The sequence below is a fragment of the Patiria miniata genome, unplaced genomic scaffold (assembly GCF_015706575.1).
Source record: "Patiria miniata isolate m_02_andy unplaced genomic scaffold, ASM1570657v1 HiC_scaffold_8, whole genome shotgun sequence".
Lineage (NCBI taxonomy): Eukaryota > Metazoa > Echinodermata > Asteroidea > Valvatida > Asterinidae > Patiria > Patiria miniata.
Window position 1 is genome coordinate 8,909,509 of NW_024037075.1, and position 17,959 is coordinate 8,927,467.

The 17,959-nt window shown below is 42.0% G+C and overlaps 1 protein-coding gene across 3 annotated transcripts in view; it reads right to left on the minus strand.

Annotated features, from left to right (window-relative positions):
• LOC119719819 (ciliogenesis-associated TTC17-interacting protein-like) overlaps positions 1–17,959 on the minus strand; it is a 116,420-nt gene that overhangs the window by 51,098 nt on the left and 47,363 nt on the right. For all 3 annotated transcript variants that reach the window (XM_038189315.1, XM_038189312.1, XM_038189313.1), the window contains exon 4: positions 10,828–10,883. In XM_038189315.1, the coding sequence (XP_038045243.1) occupies positions 10,828–10,883 (56 nt within the window). The remainder of the gene's footprint in view (positions 1–10,827; positions 10,884–17,959) is intronic.

The following is a 17,959-nucleotide window of genomic DNA, read 5'->3' on the forward strand; positions in this document are numbered from 1 at the left end:
GTGTAAAAGTGAATTTGCTGTTTTAAATTAACAAGATTTAGATGACGCAACATGACTAATAATGACGTCATCACGACGCCAATTGTTTTGGAGCAACATTAGCTGAGGGTCTTGGTCTGTGCCTACTTTGAAGTCAATCTGATCGTATTTTATGTCATATTTGTAATTAGATGAATATATTAAAATTAAAACAAATAATGAAAGACCAGTTGATGATGTCATGACGACGTCATTTCAGATTTTGAATACAAATATCAACACTACATGTACCTACCTACCGGTACCAGGTTTCATAACGATCGGACATACCCCTATGCATTTTAAAAAAATCACGTTTTTAATGACGTCATGATGACGCAACATATTTTCAAAATTGTGTGTATATCTATGACCTAACAAGTGTTACAAAAATAATTTTGAATTTACCAAGCTCTATTGATGAGATATGACTAAAAGGTCCAAAATCTGAATAATTCATATAAAATCACAGGACTTCATCGTGACGTCACTGCAAGTTTTGTCTGTAACACAAAATATGCACTTTTGGGGTGATGTCACCTGACAAGTGATGACGTCACCATGACGTCATTGCTCGGCCTGAATCTTTAGATGGTGGTCTAAGTATGTGCCAGGTTTGAAGTTGATTTGTGCTAGGTTTGAAGTCGCTTGGATGTGAAAAAGTCCCAAAGTCCTATGTAGAATGAAAACATGTGTTATCCTATTGAAAATGGAGTGGAAAAAGGAAAAAAGAAAGAAAAATAACAGCGTTGCTGTTGAAACCCCTCAGCCGGAGTTTGTCGAAAGGGCAAATTGATATTCCAAACTCAAATATCATGTGTAACTTAAGTTATCATGCAGAAACCATTAACTCACCACGGTGACCTTGACCTTTGACCTTTTGACCCCAAAACCAATCCCAACTCGCCTACTCCCAAGGGCAACCCCCTACCAAAGTTAGACACCAAAATCTCATTTCTAACTCAAGTTGTCATCCGGAAACCATTTACCTTCAACTCACCACTGTGACCTTGACCTTTGACCTTTTGACCTCAAACCAATCCCAACTTGCCTACTCCCAAGGGCAACCCCTACCAGAGTTACAATCCCAAACGACATTTCTAACTCAAGTTAATCTTTCGGAAACTGAGCTGCCTGGACAGACGTCCGTACAGCCGGACGTCTGGCTGGAGGGGCCGCCCCGATGGACAGCCACCCTGACGGACGCCGTAGGCGATGACAATACCCCTTGAGCTCTCGGCTGAGGGGTAAAAACTAGACTTATGTTTGTGGACAAAAACAGGGCTGTTTCAATAACTTTTTTGTAAAGTTTTAAGTATAACATGTATAAGTTCCAACCAGAAAGGATGTGTAGTCCTGTTTATAATAAATGGTGGCATATAAACATGTGATTACATTCTCATAGGGTTTTGAATTGTGACGTCACATGTCACATGATGACGTCACATCAATTTTCATCTATAATCATCTATAACAACCTGCCGCTACGACGTCACCGTTATTTTTTTGTAAAAAACAACTTAGCCAGAGCATACATCGTTGAAAGCAAGTTCACATCTGTTACCAATTTTAAATTAACAAGGCACTTCCAGTTTCAACTAGAAGCAAGGGTCACATGATTTTGTACACATCGAAACAGTCAATAATATTGCATCACCTGAATTTCTCAACTGTTTTGGTTTATTTTTTTGGTGTTTTTTTCAAAAGATGGCTAAACCGACCCGACCCAACCTGACCCGAAAATGTAAATGCAAAACCAAAATCGACCCAACCTGACTGAAAAGATGGGCAAACTGACCGGACCTGAAGTCAGTTTCGGGTCAAGTCGGTTTCGGTTTCGGGTCGGTTTGCATATCATTAGTTCGCATATGATGTGAAAGTGTAAGATGTGGAAGGCGGGCCGCAAGGAAGCATGAGCCTTAAGCCAACCATTTTAAACCCACGAAAGTAAACCAGAGGAATAAGCCAGTTCAGTATTTCAACTGGACATGTGCACCATAATATGGGTAACGTGTCATTTGGGATAATCGAAGGCGTATGAATGCACGTGGAAATGGTAGCACGACGCTCATGCGCTTATTACAACCAAATAGGCCTCCGCGTAACAACGTGTTTCATTATGTCAGCGATTTTATCCTAAATGACCTTCAACCTGGACTACTGCATCAAGATACTGAAAGGTCCGGAAGGGCGAGGGTGATATCATATACCATACTAGATATACCTTGGAGACTGTGGACTAGTCACAACATAGTCTTAGCCCAAGACCGGCTTTGGATTATTTTGGTCTATGTGCAGTTAGTATATAACACGCGCTGGCAAGCACAGCCAAATGACATCAACGGAAGAGGGCACTATTGACGAGACGAACCAAATCTGGTCTCGGTTAATCTGGCAGAGCTCCCTGAAAAATTTCGAGCATACCTCAGCATGAATAATATGCAAAACCCTGGTTTAGACTGGTTCCTTGAAAACATGCTTGTTGCCTGTGGCCTCTCGCTGAGTAATGCCGTTGATGCGACAGGCAGCGCCGGGGACAGGTGAGCATTTTCGCTGTGAACGCGGCGACTACGGCAAGCTCACATTATTGACAGTGTTGAATTTGTAATTGAGTGGTGCATCAGCATTAAACCTTCGTGCCAGACCCCGCTGGCACTACTAGTTCCAAACCTTGTCGTGTGAGGGCGTCTATGATCACTGCCTAATATGATGGGACTGGCATGCTTCTGGACACGTTCAATAGAATTACTTTGCTCAGCACTGATTGATGTGTGCCAAACTTGACTAGCATAATCCAGAATTGGTCAGATGTAGCAAATAAAAACTGTAAGCAAGTCATATACAGCAACTTTAGCCTTTCTTAAGTATACATAATGTATAATCTACCGGTATGAGAGGCTCTTGAGACAATGTCAGTAATGTGTAAGTTCCATGTCAGATCCTTTTGTATGGTTATACCTAATAATTGCTGATGAGACACATCATTCAAATTGACCAAGTTAATTGAAAAAGATTACGTGGGTATTTCACATTTCATAAAACTATCATGGATTGACATTTAGAGGGTTTAGGCAAAACATTGATGTTATTGCACCAGACAGAGAGATTATCAAGGTGAGTTTGAAGTTTTAGCTCTTTGTCATATTTAACAATTTCAGCCAAAGTCAGATCGTCCACAAATGTCCATCGTCTGCAGCAATCCTCAGACACATCGTTGACAAGTGCAAGAAAAAGAATTGGACCTCATTTCGTTCCCCGAGGGACACCACAGGATATTGACTGGGTTGTGGAGAGATGATGATTGAGCTTTGCATTTTGTGTGCGACCTGAGAGAAAGCTGCAGACTATGGGAACTATTGATCGTCTGACACCAAGATTAACAAGCTTTTGTATCACAATAGTGTGGTTAACACTGTCGAATGTTTAGGTAAAAGGTAAAATGAAAACGTGCGCCATGTCCCATTGTAAAGAAACCATGGCCAAGGAGGCTGGCATGGTCGTGTCCTCTTGTTCGGCCTCATGAGGCACCAGGGAAGAGGAAACATCTTGGTCCCTGGAAGGAGGTTCAGACGGCAAGTCTGCAGGAGCCCAGAGAGAACTAGGGGCAAACACCAACATGACTGGAGAGTCTGATGGATGGGAAATTGTATGGGGTATGTTAGGGTTTCGGGCCGACCGAGGATAAGAAGAAGGCGAAGAGCTCAGATAAGCCGAGGTAGTCTGCTAAGAGAAGGTTGACAAGGTTTCAGGCAGGTTCTGACTTGTTTGAAGTAAATTCTTGTCCCTATGAGAAGATTTATGTCGCTTGAGGCTGACAGAGCTAGTATCAGTGGATATATCTGATGACTTGCCTTTCTTCTTCTTCTAATGAGAAGAATCAGCCTCAGATTGTACAGGGACCCTAGATTCAACCAGGAACTCTGATGTAAATGGGCCACTCAGAGAAACCAAGGGCTGGGGTAAGCAGAGTTGAATCACTGTCCGAGGAGGTGGAGCCCTGGCACCCAGATCACCAGGTATCGGCACTGTGGATATGGCGGAATAGGCCGGTGGAGTAGCAGAGCTGTCAGCCTCCTCACGGGCAGAACCAGGGTGATTCTTTGAGGTGTTCTTTTTTCGGGGCCCTGTGGCTGCCATGACTTCAGAACGGGGTAGAACACCCGTAAAATATTGGTAAAACTGATTGGCAGCCGGAACAAAGCGGGTCATCTGGAACAATAGTGTGGCGGCAGGTACAATATTGGAGCGGCCAATAAACAAGTCCAGAAAAAAAGCGATAGGCCTATCTAATGAAGGATGTATCACTCTAGTGTTGCTTTATGTATTAACAGAGCAGAATACAATGTAATATGCCTGAAGCGTCACACCATGTAACTGTGAGATATATCAAAATTGCCCGTTTAATAACGGCATTTGTTTTGAAGGCGAAAGCACCGACTATTCCGTGCGGTGCAGTGCAGCATGACAGATTTGCTAATAGTGAAATACCATGCTGACAGGTCGTTAAGTTGTAGCATAGGTAAGGGGTGAGCGGCTTGCAACTCGTGCAGTGCTTCACCTCCAGAGGGTCTGCCACAGGGTCTGCTAAAAAAAAACACCGGAACTGGGTCTGCTTGAAAAACCGGAACAACTGCTTGAAAAAAATGGAACTTTATTTTTTGGAGAAAAAGACACTCCGACACAAAGTCCCCGTTGTCATCTTTCTCTTGTAACCAAGCCCAGCTCCATTTATTTTTGCTTCAATGGCCTTTAAGCTGTCGATTCGTTCAATCACTTTGACTTTTTTCCATATTCCTGTTATTTATTCTGCCTGGAGAAAAAGACACTCCGACACAAAGTCCCCGTTGTCATCTTTCTCTTGTAACCAAGCCCAGCTCCATTTATTTTTGCTTCTATGGCCTTTAAGCTGTCGATTCGTTCAATCACTTTGACTTTTTTTCCATATTCCTGTTATTTATTCTGCCAACCCGAGTTTCCAACGTAATATTCAACACGAAAAATGCACGATCCCACAACACTGTCAGTGTATATGACCTTTGCACTACCCGATGTGCGCGACGAAAACATGGATGGTACCTGGCGTTTTTGTATTCACATATATCACTGCGATCGGAAACCAGCAATAGATGTGATTTCCAGGCTGAATGCTACGTGTGCCCGCACGTGGTTAAGCACGAGCGAAGCGCCATTGTATATGCTCACAACAACAAAGACTTGTTTTTAAGACTTCAACGTACATGTACTAAACCCGAGAGCGCTAACGAGGTAAAAATCAACGCATTTCCACAGTTTTTCTTCTCTTTTTCCAGTTTATTTTGATGGCCGGAAAAGACGGAATTTTGTGGGATTTAAAACCCCCCCAAAATTCCAGCTTAAACCGGAGAAGTGGCATCTCTGCAACTCGTGCAATGCTTCACTTCGTGTAAAGCCTCACTCGTTCAGTACAGTGTGACCTTCAGCATGCGTAAATCCTCACGTTAACAGCTGTAACGTACGGGCATAACGTTTTAGCAACAGCTCTCATTTGTTTGGTACACGAATTTCAATCAAGGACTATCGTTCAATCGTAGACCTTTGTTTGCGCCCTAACCCTTTAGTCCCTAGTCCACGATTGCCGGTGTTTACATACCCAGACACACACACACACACACCCAAGTACATACAGTCGTGTTTTACTATACGCCTGAGGACAACCTATTGTGTTTCCCTTTATCCCTCTAATATAACACTTTCCCATAGACTAAGCACATAACCGTACGATCGAGGACCGGTTTTAACAATAGGCACCGTCGTCCGAGGATCAAAGGCCCCTTTGTGCTCCTTTTGTTGACTGTCCTCAAGCTAATACAAGAACGCATTTGCCTGCAATCGGGGACCCCCTATTGTCCCCCTTTTGTTTGTACTTTAACATGTGAGGAAGACCTCCCACATTGTTTTGTACACGATCGTAGATTGGGGACCTCTCGGGAATAGGGGACCCTATTGTCCTCTATTGTTTGACGTCCTCTATTGAATGCAGAAGCAAACTCACACACATGTGTATGCCCCTTCGGCTTCACTTTATAATGTTTTCTATACGAGAAGCTTATTAGGTGCATCCTTGGCAATTAGGTGGAAAGACTGAATTACAAATACCAAAGTCCTGGCCACTGCTCAGATCCCATCCTGATCACCCTGTTCCAACAGCGCCCCCTCCACTAGTTAGGCCACTTTTAACTTATGGCGACAGGAGCAATATCCAAGGACATCCTCTGCTCTGCTCTGGCAAAAGAGCACAAATTCAACCAAGGTCGTCTTGAGCAATGCTTCTCCAACAGCGTGGAACTGGTGGCCTCTTCAGCTACCTGGGCATCACAGACCTGCCAACCTTTGGGATCGAAAAACTGTATTCTGAATCTCCAAAAGTTGTATTTTTCATAAAAAAAACTGTATTTTCAAAAATATGCATAGACGGGCTATACGAACAAATAAATGTGGCTGCAATGCTCCATTTTTAATACATCTTAATTAAAGTTATAAAAAAATGACCAGAGGTCTCCTTGCCAGTAGTAAACCCAATCAAACAATTTGCATGAATAAGGATATTGATCATATACCTTATTCATTAACAAACTGCTTTGAAAACTATTCAATGCAAGTCTACTTAAACATAAACTAAAGACTAGACTTCCTCATGTTTGAAATAAATAAACCTCTATTGCAGGTGAAACATTCATATGACTTCCGAATATAATCTAAGCTTATTCATGTCTTATCACGTCGCCGCCAAGTGCCAGTTTGATTCTTGAATCATAATTCACGTGCACGCTCTGAACAATGCTGAATTAAAAAAAAAATACACAGCAATCGAACAGAGTTTTATTTCAAACTTGGCCTAGGCCTCACCCGCAAAAAATTCAGGCCTACCCATAAAAAGAAATCAATTTCTTGCATTTGCTGGCTGATTTACCTAGTTCGGTATGGGCCGCCCGCTTTAATTGTTGATTTTTCTGATTTTTGAATTGGTTTCAGAACGAAGTATCAAACTTTACTATTCAAAAATGTTGACATAACGGAACACCACGTGCACTCACGTACATTGTGACTATGGTACACGAACATCAAAATGTATTCTGTGTATCGTGCATGCACTGAGAAAAAGAAAGTCTGTTGACTGCACGTTAGATCTGCCGTACGTACTCCTGCTTGTATGTGTGTGTGCAAATACAGACATTTATTTTTGCGGCAGGGGTGCCACTGCTTGAAGTATCGGCACTTCGGGAATGGTCTGGTTCTAGTTTGTGATACCATCTACATGATGTTCATCGTACAGTGGGAACAGCGAAACCAGATTCAGTTCTTGCATGCAGTACATCGTTTGCTTGGCTGCTTGCAATTTACGTTGTTTCAGCTAAGTTTATCCGGCAGAAATCTACACTCACAGCCGCTTTGAATTAGGATTTTTCCGGGCGTGTCAAATTGGTCAAAACCTGTATTTTATGGGGGAGAACGTACAGTCGCATTTTCAACAAATTCCCGTACAAAATATGGCAGAATTGTACTAGTTGGCAGGTCTGGCATCAATCAGAGGGAATGTTGCCCAAAGGCTATGAGGACATTCTCAAAATTGACAGTGCTCCATTCCCAAACAGGTCAAAAAGAGTAAAATTACATGTACCGGTCTGTTGCTAGAAAAAGAGCGGGAGGGGAGGGGGAAACTGGCTTTTTAGGATTGCTGTTTTATTTTTCAATATCTGAACTACCTTTAATATACTTCTGAAACGATGCTATCAGCCTGTGATCATAACAAGGAAAACTAGTACGGCAAAGCCGCCATAGCTCGCTGTCGAAGGCGGGAAGGGAGGCTGAAGGTAGGGTTGGGGATAGGCATTATGAAAGGAGATCAGGATTCTGGTTGATGTGCCAAGGTGTAGGGGTCAGTTTTTAAATGCCAACATAAATAGTCAACAAATGTCCTAATAAATACATGTACATGTACACATTTTTACATGGAAGTTTTCCATTGTTAGGGTATTAAAGACCCAGTTGTGGAGCCTTTTTGCAGCCCCACAGCGTCTTCTGTCCCCATACATGTATTACCATGGAAGAACTCTTGTGTAGTATCCACAAATGCGGAACATGAATGGGTATACATGTACATGCAGACGCCCCAAACCTTACCCCATCCCCGCCCCGCCCCTCCCCCAACCCACCATAACCCCCTATCCACCCCAACCCCCTATACCCACTCCATCCTCCCCCTACCCATTCCCACCCATTACCTACAAATCTCAATCCCACCCAAACTCCAATCCCTATCTCCTTCCCCTCCTAATAAATACATGTACATGTACACATTTTTACATGGAAGTTTTCCATTGTTAGGGTATTAAAGACCCAGTTGTGGAGCCTTTTTGCAGCCCCACAGCGTCTTCTGTCCCCATACATGTATTACCATGGAAGAACTCTTGTGTAGTATCCACAAATGCGGAACATGAATGGGTATACATGTACATGCAGACGCCCCAAACCTTACCCCATCCCCGCCCCGCCCCTCCCCCAACCCACCATAACCCCCTATCCACCCCAACCCCCTATACCCACTCCATCCTCCCCCTACCCATTCCCACCCATTACCTACAAATCTCAATCCCACCCAAACTCCAATCCCTATCTCCTTCCCCTCCCCCATCTTCCCTTACCCCAACCCCCTACCACCAACAACCCCATTCTCACCCACCCATACATCCCCAGTTAATTAACAATTCTTAACTTTCAATCCTTCTTGGGGACAGGGCTTGTAGATAAGGAGCTGACACTTACAATGTAAATGACTGGGCGGGGACAACTGTTAAGTATGGTAGGGACTTGCACAATCATTTGTCAACCTCATTTGATTCATGACTGGGATTTGTAGACAACCAGAGCCAGTCTTGCCCACTTGCAGAGCGGGTCATTCCAAGCATGACGTGAAGCCAGTCCCATGCGTATAGGGAAGCACGTCTAGACTTCTAGGAGATTTTATTCAATGAAAGTAATGCATGTGCGCTTTGTTTGATACTATGGCACTACCCTGCAGAATTGTAACCACGTCATCTTTTTCCAAGTTAAGTCCAAAGTCAAATTTTAGCAAGCAAAGTCGAGTCTCAAGTAGGTTTGGGCGGTTCCAATCTTTCTGGAGCCGGTTCTGGTTCTCGAAAAAGAACCGGTTTTGAGTCAGAACCGGCTCCTGAAAATTCAATGAAAAACATAAGCTCTTGAAATTACATGTAAAGAATAACAGTTTTACCTTGTGAGGTCCGTGTTCCTGATTATCTATGCATGACATGTGCATTCCCTCCTTTTGAGTCTGTATTACATAAAACCTAAAACACTTCACCGCTTCTCCATGTAGCCCCAAGCGGTCTGGCCACGCCCCATGCACGTTTATTATCCATTGTACAGGGCCAGTATTGGGTTCAATGCTCTCGCCTTGTGGCCCACCGCAAACTCAAAAGGGCTCTGTTGAGCTGTTTGTCTCCGACTCGTGAAATATTGTTTTGACTAGCCGGCCCGAGTGAATGTCCTGGGCCGTGCCTCTGCGATTAGTTTCCTATGGAGCAGATTCTCAGCTTTGAATTTTGTGCCCAGAAAATAGGTAATTTAATCTGGAACCGATTCTTTTCGGCCCAGAACCAGTGATAGCGAGTACCCAGTTCTTGAAAATATTGGACTTGCGGATCCGGTTCCCATGTTGGAACCGGTTGGAACCGGTTAGAACCGGGGAACCACCGGAACCGCGCAAGCCTAGTCTCAAATCAATTCTTTTCCAAGTCAAGTCAAGTCTCGAGTCAATTTTCCACAAGTCAAGTCAAGTCCCAAGTCATTTTTTTTTTTCAAGTCAGGTCAAGTCTCGAGTCATTTTCTTTTTAAATATTAGATGCACATACTACTTACGGGAACCAGTTTATGTGTTCGATGATGGAGCCGGTGTAGGCAATGTACTTTTCAAACAACCTCTCTCAAACACTTTATTTGAATCTAAAGCTCTAGTCTAAAAACGCATTTTGATATAATATTTTCAAACTTGTTCCCATCATGTTGGATGTTTGAAGTACATCTGACAAAATGTCCTTCCGAACGTTTTCGTTCCACACATGATATGTTAATTCTTGTTGCTTTATGGCAGATTGGGGGTAGCTGACATTTTCCAGTCATTTAAACCCCAGTTGCATTTAGCACGCTTACCAGTAAACCACTCAATGTGTACGTGTAACTATTATGGTCTCTATGGAATGACCACTCTATAACAACGGATGGCGCTCAGACTACGCACGGCACAAACTTCACCTCGCATGAGGTTGAGTATGATACGTTGTCCATAACACACGCACATCGATAGTCATGTACATGACATATGGAAGGCTAAGGATTCTCAGCTATCGTGTGTGGTTGCTAATTCATTATGTATTATCTGCATTCGTTTCAACCAACTACACTAGTGCGCACGAACACCCAGAGGTTTGTGGGTTTTTTTAACTTTAAGAATTATGTTAATGTCAGCAAGTCAAATTTATTTGAGTCAAGTCAAGTCTCAAGTCATTTTTTCCCAAGTCAAGTCAAGTCTTGAGTCAAAAAAATAGCAACTCGAGTCCAACTCGAGCCCGGATCAGCGACTCAAGTCAACAACACTGCTACCCAGGAAACACCAACATGAGATTCCTGGACTATCAGCATGCAACAAAAGTCATTTTTTATTCGTTTCACCGCACACCAGTCCAGACTACTCTTTCCCACTTAACTGTACATTGTATACATGCAACATGTGATGAACACTATAAAAGCCCATACCTTCACGTACTCATGATGCTGTTGCTCTAACGTCTGTAGATTTTTGGACACATATGCTGTAAAAACAAAAAATATAAAAACAAATAACATCACTATTATTATTGTAAAACTATTCTAGTGACCTTGACCTTTGACCTGTCAGCCCGAGAGCAACAGGCTTCTTAAGGGTGCATACCTGCAAATAAACTCCCATAGACACTAGTGCTAAATGCCCATACTTCAAAATTCTTTGAAAAATACTCAAAACTCTCACAGGTATTCAAGCTGCACAGAAAAATGATAATCAACATGTCATCTTTCGTTTTCTTTTCAATTTTTGGTGGGTTGACCACTGACTTTTCGAGATATTTTCACCCAAAGAAGACGACCCCTATTTTCCCATAAGCGGAAAAGTAGCCATCTTGAAAAACGATCCCTCCACAACATGGCAAAATAGCGCCACTTTCGAGCCCAATAGCATCCAAAATGCTCAGAATTGGAAGCCCCAAGTCCGGGCCAGAGGTTCATTACCATATCTTTTCAATTCCCCAATTTTACGGCGCTCAGAACTCTCTAATATAGAATATTTTGAGGGTATAACTTTTATTCATGAGCTTGGCGGATCGATTTACCGGTGTGCACCCTTTAATAGCAGGCAACTTTTAGATTTTAACACAAAACCACATTCAGGACAAGCAGAATATCACCAAAGTCAATATTTTGAAGAAAAAAATGAAAGAAAAATATTATCCGAGGTCGATATGAAGCCCAAAAATAGTGGGTTTTTTTGCCCCTGCTAAGCTGTAGAGCGCCCCCAGTGACAATAAATTGAGTTTCAGCTACTTTTCATCTCAAAATGCCCCCCCCCCCCTTTTCAACTAGCAATTGTTGTAATCGGGTGATAGCCTACTGCTCCCTTACGATTTGGGAGAATCCGTTACGGAAAAAACCCTTGTTGATACCTTTAAAACACTTTTTCCCCCTCCCCGTAGGTTCCGCCCACTGAAAAGACCACTGCCGGGGCACAGCGCATGCGCGAAACGGCCATCTTTGTTATTCTTTATAGGGTGCATACCTGCAAATAAACTCCCATAGACACTAGTGCTAAATGCCCATACTTCAAAATTCTTTGAAAAATACTCAAAACTCTCACAGGTATTCAAGCTGCACAGAAAAATGATAATCAACATGTCATCTTTCGTTTTCTTTTCAATTTTTGGTGGGTTGACCATTGACTTTTCGAGATATTTTCACCCAAAGAAGACGACCCCTATTTTCCCATAAGCGGAAAAGTAGCCATCTTGAAAAACGATCCCTCCACAACATGGCAAAATAGCGCCACTTTCGAGCCCAATAGCATCCAAAATGCTCAGAATTGGAAGCCCCAAGTCCGGGCCAGAGGTTCATTACCATATCTTTTCAATTCCCCAATTTTACGGCGCTCAGAACTCTCTAATATAGAATATTTTGAGGGTATAACTTTTATTCATGAGCTTGGCGGATCGATTTACCGGTGTGCACCCTTTAAACTATCGAGAACAACCCATAAACCAAATTTTAAATTCGTCAGTAAAGTATTTCTCAAGTTATCGCATTGACAAGATTTCTATTGTTTTATCTAGTGATCATCGACCTTGGCCTTTGACCTGTCAGCCCCAAAAGTAATAGGCTTTAATAAGACTAACAAGAACAACCCACAAACCAAATTTCAAGTTCCTACAATGTAAGCAAAGTATTTCTAAAGTAATCGGTGGGTGACCTTGACCTTTGACCTGTCAGCCCCAAAAGCAATACCGGTAGGCTTCTTAAGACTATCAAAAACATCAATATTTCTCTCTTTGTTGATATTTGCAAGAGATACTTTCAAATTTGGCAAAAATCGAAGCTCATCACCTCCAAAATTGCAGATTCTTGGCCAATCCATTTTGCAACAGGCTGGTTGAGTGCAAACATTACCGTTGTGATTTAGAATTCACGAGGCGAGGCGCACGTCGTGCATATATAGTAGTTAACATACTGTACATTACCCAGAATACCGGGCAATGTATGCCAGATTCACCGCTAGGTACCAGACCCCATTTTTAAAGTTCAAAGGACAATGGGGTCATGGAACCAGACTACCGCTTGGCATTTCACTCACCAACTCAATTTGCCGCCGACCTTTATTCCATTATACAGCAAACGTTAAACACACATTCATAAATACCTAAGACAGTTTATCCATTCCTATTTGTCAAGAGCCGGTCATGTAGCCGGTCTTAAATGGATGATAAAGACATGGCTGGCTGGTCTTAAAACACTTTTCCAGTGTCACATGAAATTTGGACTCCTAAAAATCTAATGCCTCTTACCGTTTTATTGGTTGAACGTTCACAATCATCACATAGGCAAGCGCAATACTACCAGTGAGTCAGAATTTTATAGTCCTACATTCACAACGCAATGGTCCAGCTGCATTTTGCGTGACATCCCGCAGTACGCACGACGTGTGCGCCAATCTCCATACATCTTACTCGCGAGCTGGACACTCCATTAGTTATTAGGGGTGTTTCAAAAACATAAAGTGAATTTGTTAAACAAATTCAGGTTTTTTTTACCAAAACGTTTTGATTTTTTTTTTTAACCAAAAAGGTATTTATGATTTTGGCTCGGGTAAATGTCAGCACCCAGACTCCAAGTGGTCTTAAACAGAGTGATTCAAACCTCCGAAACAGACATTTATTCCCTTAGTAAAAGCACAAACGGGAAATTATTTTTGATACTGTCCATATCATTCCTCAATATCAAAATTTTTGATATTTTTGTCGATATTATTCCTCAACATCGAAATTTTGATTAAAACAAACGATATTGGCAATATCGATATCAAAACAATATTGAATAATCAAGTAATATCAATAGTGGTCGCACAATTATTCAACACTTGTTGTTTCTCTTCATTTACACAATAATAGTGATTGTGCCGCAGGACATCTACATAATCACTAATGTTATTGTACAATGATGACAAAAGTTGCATAATCGTAAACTAACATTGAAAAACTGTGCAATGAAAATGAAATTTAGTGCTCACAGTTTTGTTTTCTGCCATTGTTGTTGATAGTTGGTCCCCTCTGCACTATGATATGAAAATTGCTATTGATAACCAGCTACAAATTGTTGTGCAACCACCTGCGGTTGGCTGGTTCCAAATCGACTAGCGTAGTCAAACATTATCTACTAGTCAGAGTTTGGGCAAACTTAAGTCGGACTTTGGTTAACCATTGGTCAACAATAGTTCTTGCGCGAAGCCACGGTAGCGATCAGGCTTAAGCCAGGCGTGCTTTCTAGTGCAGTCACGTGGCCACCCCTATGAGCCAGCGATTGGACAGCTGGTGTGCTAGCTGCATTTGGGCCAGCATTAGTGATCAGGCTAGCTTGAGATCCAGGATTTGTTGCGGTTAAGAGGCTGCAGTAAAATCCCCCCCCCCCCCCCCCGAAGTGTGGTGGGAGTCTACGAGTGATACTTACCTGTAGAGCCACTACATTTGCATATTCCCCTTACCAGCAGGTTCAATTTGCTAAGAGTTTATACAACAGCGCCCTCTATAATGCTACCCACACTGCCTTGCACCACAAGCGCCATGTTGGCTTCCTCTTTTCTCGTGCTCTACAGGATTAAGCTCTTGTTATCGAACTAGTGGGGAGGGGGGAGGGATGCTCTACAAGTAAGTATTGCTCGTAGACTCCCACCATACTTCTGGGGGGGGGGGGAGTTTACTTCACTCACTTACCTATAGAGCCACTACATTTTATAATTATTATTCTGGTTTATTCATATGAAAACACGAGGTAGGCAGCCACAAAAGAGTCGCTGATATAACCACGTTTACAGTTTACAGGAATTAAAAATTTTTAAATAGCAGTTAAAAGGAGTAGAAGCATAAAATTACAACAAAGTATAGGATCATGTATATACAGCAAAAAACAGCACAATATTAAAAAAATAATTTCAAAATTGAAGACAGATCATTCAGGGAAGTTGGTCTAATAAGAAGTACTCACTTGCACCTACATTGTAAACAATTAAGAATTAAAAAAGTTCAGCTAAGACAGGAATTGTAGACTTCATATATCTATCAGTTTTGCACTTGGGTACAACTAGCGTAGACGTGGAACTGTCTCTGAGTATTTTGATAGGAGGGGGGAGCATATATGTATTTCTAAATCTGGGGCAATGTAATAGTTTTGTGCCAAAGTTATACAGTAAGGTGTCTCTCCTAGTTTCAAGGCTAGAAATACCTAGAACGTCCAAAGCATTGGAATAACTGTGATACTGATGAGAGCCTAACATAATGCGACAAGCACGTTTTTGTACATTTTCAATTCTATAAGCCAGTTGTTTACTTATCGAGGTATGCCAGACTTGGCTGGCATACTCTAAAACTGGTCTGATGTAGCATATGAAGACCGAAACTAAGTAAGCCAAGGGAGCGTCATATTTCTTTAAGATACACAAGGTAAATAATCTTCTAGAGGCTCTAGAGACAATATCAGCAACATGAATGTCCCATTTGAGATCACTCTGAATCGTGACTCCCAAAAGTTTCATGTGATTAACCTTGTTTAAGGATATGTCATTAAGAGTAAACATGGGGTTAGGTGTAACTCGTCGTAGGAAACAGATCTTCATTACTTGACATTTAGCAGTTTTGGGGAGAACATCGTTAGCTTTGGACCGTTCTGAAAGTTCATCAAGATGGGATTGAAGTTGAGCATTTTCACCATATTTAACTATATCCCCAAGGGTCAGGTCGTCCACGTATTTCCAACATCTATGGCTTCCAATGGCAGCATCGTTAACTAGGACCAGAAATAATATAGGGCCTAACTTAGTTCCTTGCGGAATGCCGCAATCAATGGTTTTGACAGAGGAAGTGAGATTACCGAGTTTGGTGTTTTGGGTGCGATTGGAAAGGAAGCTGCAGACAATTGGAATAATTGAACTTCTAACCCCAAGGTTGATAAGTTTCTTGATAATGATATTATGATTAACAAGATCAAAGGCTTTTGTGAATGTTAATTGTTAATGTTTTTTGTTAATGTTACTGTATTGTTTCGGATCAAGTTTTACAGAAATATCATTAATAATGCATTTGGCAATAAAAGATTCAAAATTTCGAGCTAACACCGGTGTCAAGGAGATGGGCTTCAGTTGATCAAAGACAAAACATGTTTAGTTTTAGGAACTGGTATGATAGTGGCAGTCTTCCACAATTCAGGAAAATTACCCTCCCTCAGACAAGAATTGAATACACATGTAAGTGGAAGGGCTAATTCAGGAGCAAATTCTTTAATCAGTCTGATCTAGGTAAGTCCGAAGGATGACTGGTCTTAGAGGATTTCAGTTTTTGAAGTGCTTTCAGAACCTGCCCTTGAGAAATTACTGGAGGTGGTGTTTCTGCTGGCAGGTATGCAGGAAGACTTTCAAGCGCTAAAGCCTCTAGGATTCAATGTACATTTAGCTCCGGGAATAATAGATGGTTTGGACTTAAGATGACACATCCTCTGTATGTGTTTGTGCCATTTAGCTGGCTGACTGTTCCTGAGGTTGTACACAGAGTCTGCGTAGAACTTTCTTTTGGCTTTGATTATGAGTTGATTCACTTTGTTGCGCAGCATACACCATTCCCTCTGATCACCCCGAGTAAAAGCTTCCTGGCGGTTTCTGATAAGTCGTTTAATTTGTATAGTCATCCATGGCTTGTCCTTGAGTCGCAATACTGAACGGACTTCGGGAAAATGCTCCTCATAGGTGTCATTGATGGTAGATGAAAAATCCCTGAGCATGGCATCAGCTGACTGGTTTGAAGTAATGCTGTCCCAATTACAGCCATTCACCCATTGCCCGAATGACCATACTGAAAAGTCTCGGTAGGGGCGCCTGTAGGTGGAAGTAGGCTTCACCAGTGGATATTCAGTCATTGGATTGATGAGAATACAGTAGTGGTCACTACGTCCAATTGGCGATAGTCGTTTGGGTTCAGTAAAAAATGTGGGGTGGTTGGTAAACATCTTATTCAGTATTGCATTGTGCCGAGTAGGAAAATTGATCACCTGTTCCATATGTAAATTGCTCTTAATGGTGTTAGTTTGGGGATCATTAAAGTCTCCTAGTAAAATGATTGTGGTAGTTGCATCAATTCATTGGATATCGTCCACAGTTTGAAAAATGTGCTCAAGTATTGCATTGGCATATCCTGGAGGATAGTAAATCACTCCAATGTAGAAATTAGATGTTGACTGATTGCGATTAAGTTTGAGCCACAAACATTCAAACTCACATGAATGGTTGGATAGTGTTTGCACGTTGAAACTTGCCTTCGTGTAGACAGCTACACCTCCTCCTCGTCTTCCATCTCGGCACTTGGACGAACAATGAAATCCAGGGATGTCAGCAGATTGTATGGTAATGTCATTCAACCAGGTTTCTGTAACGGCAGCTACATCGACTGAGTTCTCACTGAGAACAAGCTGCAGATCTTCCAGCTTGTTATTCAAAGATCTTGCATTGGTCAGTAGAATTCGAGGTAGCGGAGCTATTTTGGTGTGGATAACAGGACAAGTGCTTGGAACAGGAACAAGGTGACTAGGGGTCCGTTTAGAATATCTAATAAAAGTGTCGTGGTATGTCATAGCAGATGTCTCCATACGATGTCGGCCTCTTATATTGATAGTAACAGGGATATGCCTAAAAGCCTGTCGACCTGCTCTACATCCTCTCATCTTCTTCAACATAGAGTAGCACCGCCTTAAGGTGGTGGGCAGTGAGATACATGTATGTGTATTGTAAGTTCTAGTTCAATTAGTATGAAGTATATATATACCGACAATATAAACTCCCTGTAAGCTCTATGTGTATATATATACATGTAATAGTCAACCCTTAAACATTAATTAGGGAACTACTATGAAACTAGTAAAGAATTAAGCATTGAATGAGACTTACCCAGTCAAATCCAATGTTAAGGTCTTTCTTCTTTAGCTTTGACGGCAGATTTTCTGGCTGCCGTCAGGACTGTGCGGCCAGGTCTTCCCTCGGACTGCAACACATCTTTAATGTAGCTGGCCGAGAATGTGTTGGGAGATTTCCAGCAAGCAGCTTTGATGATAT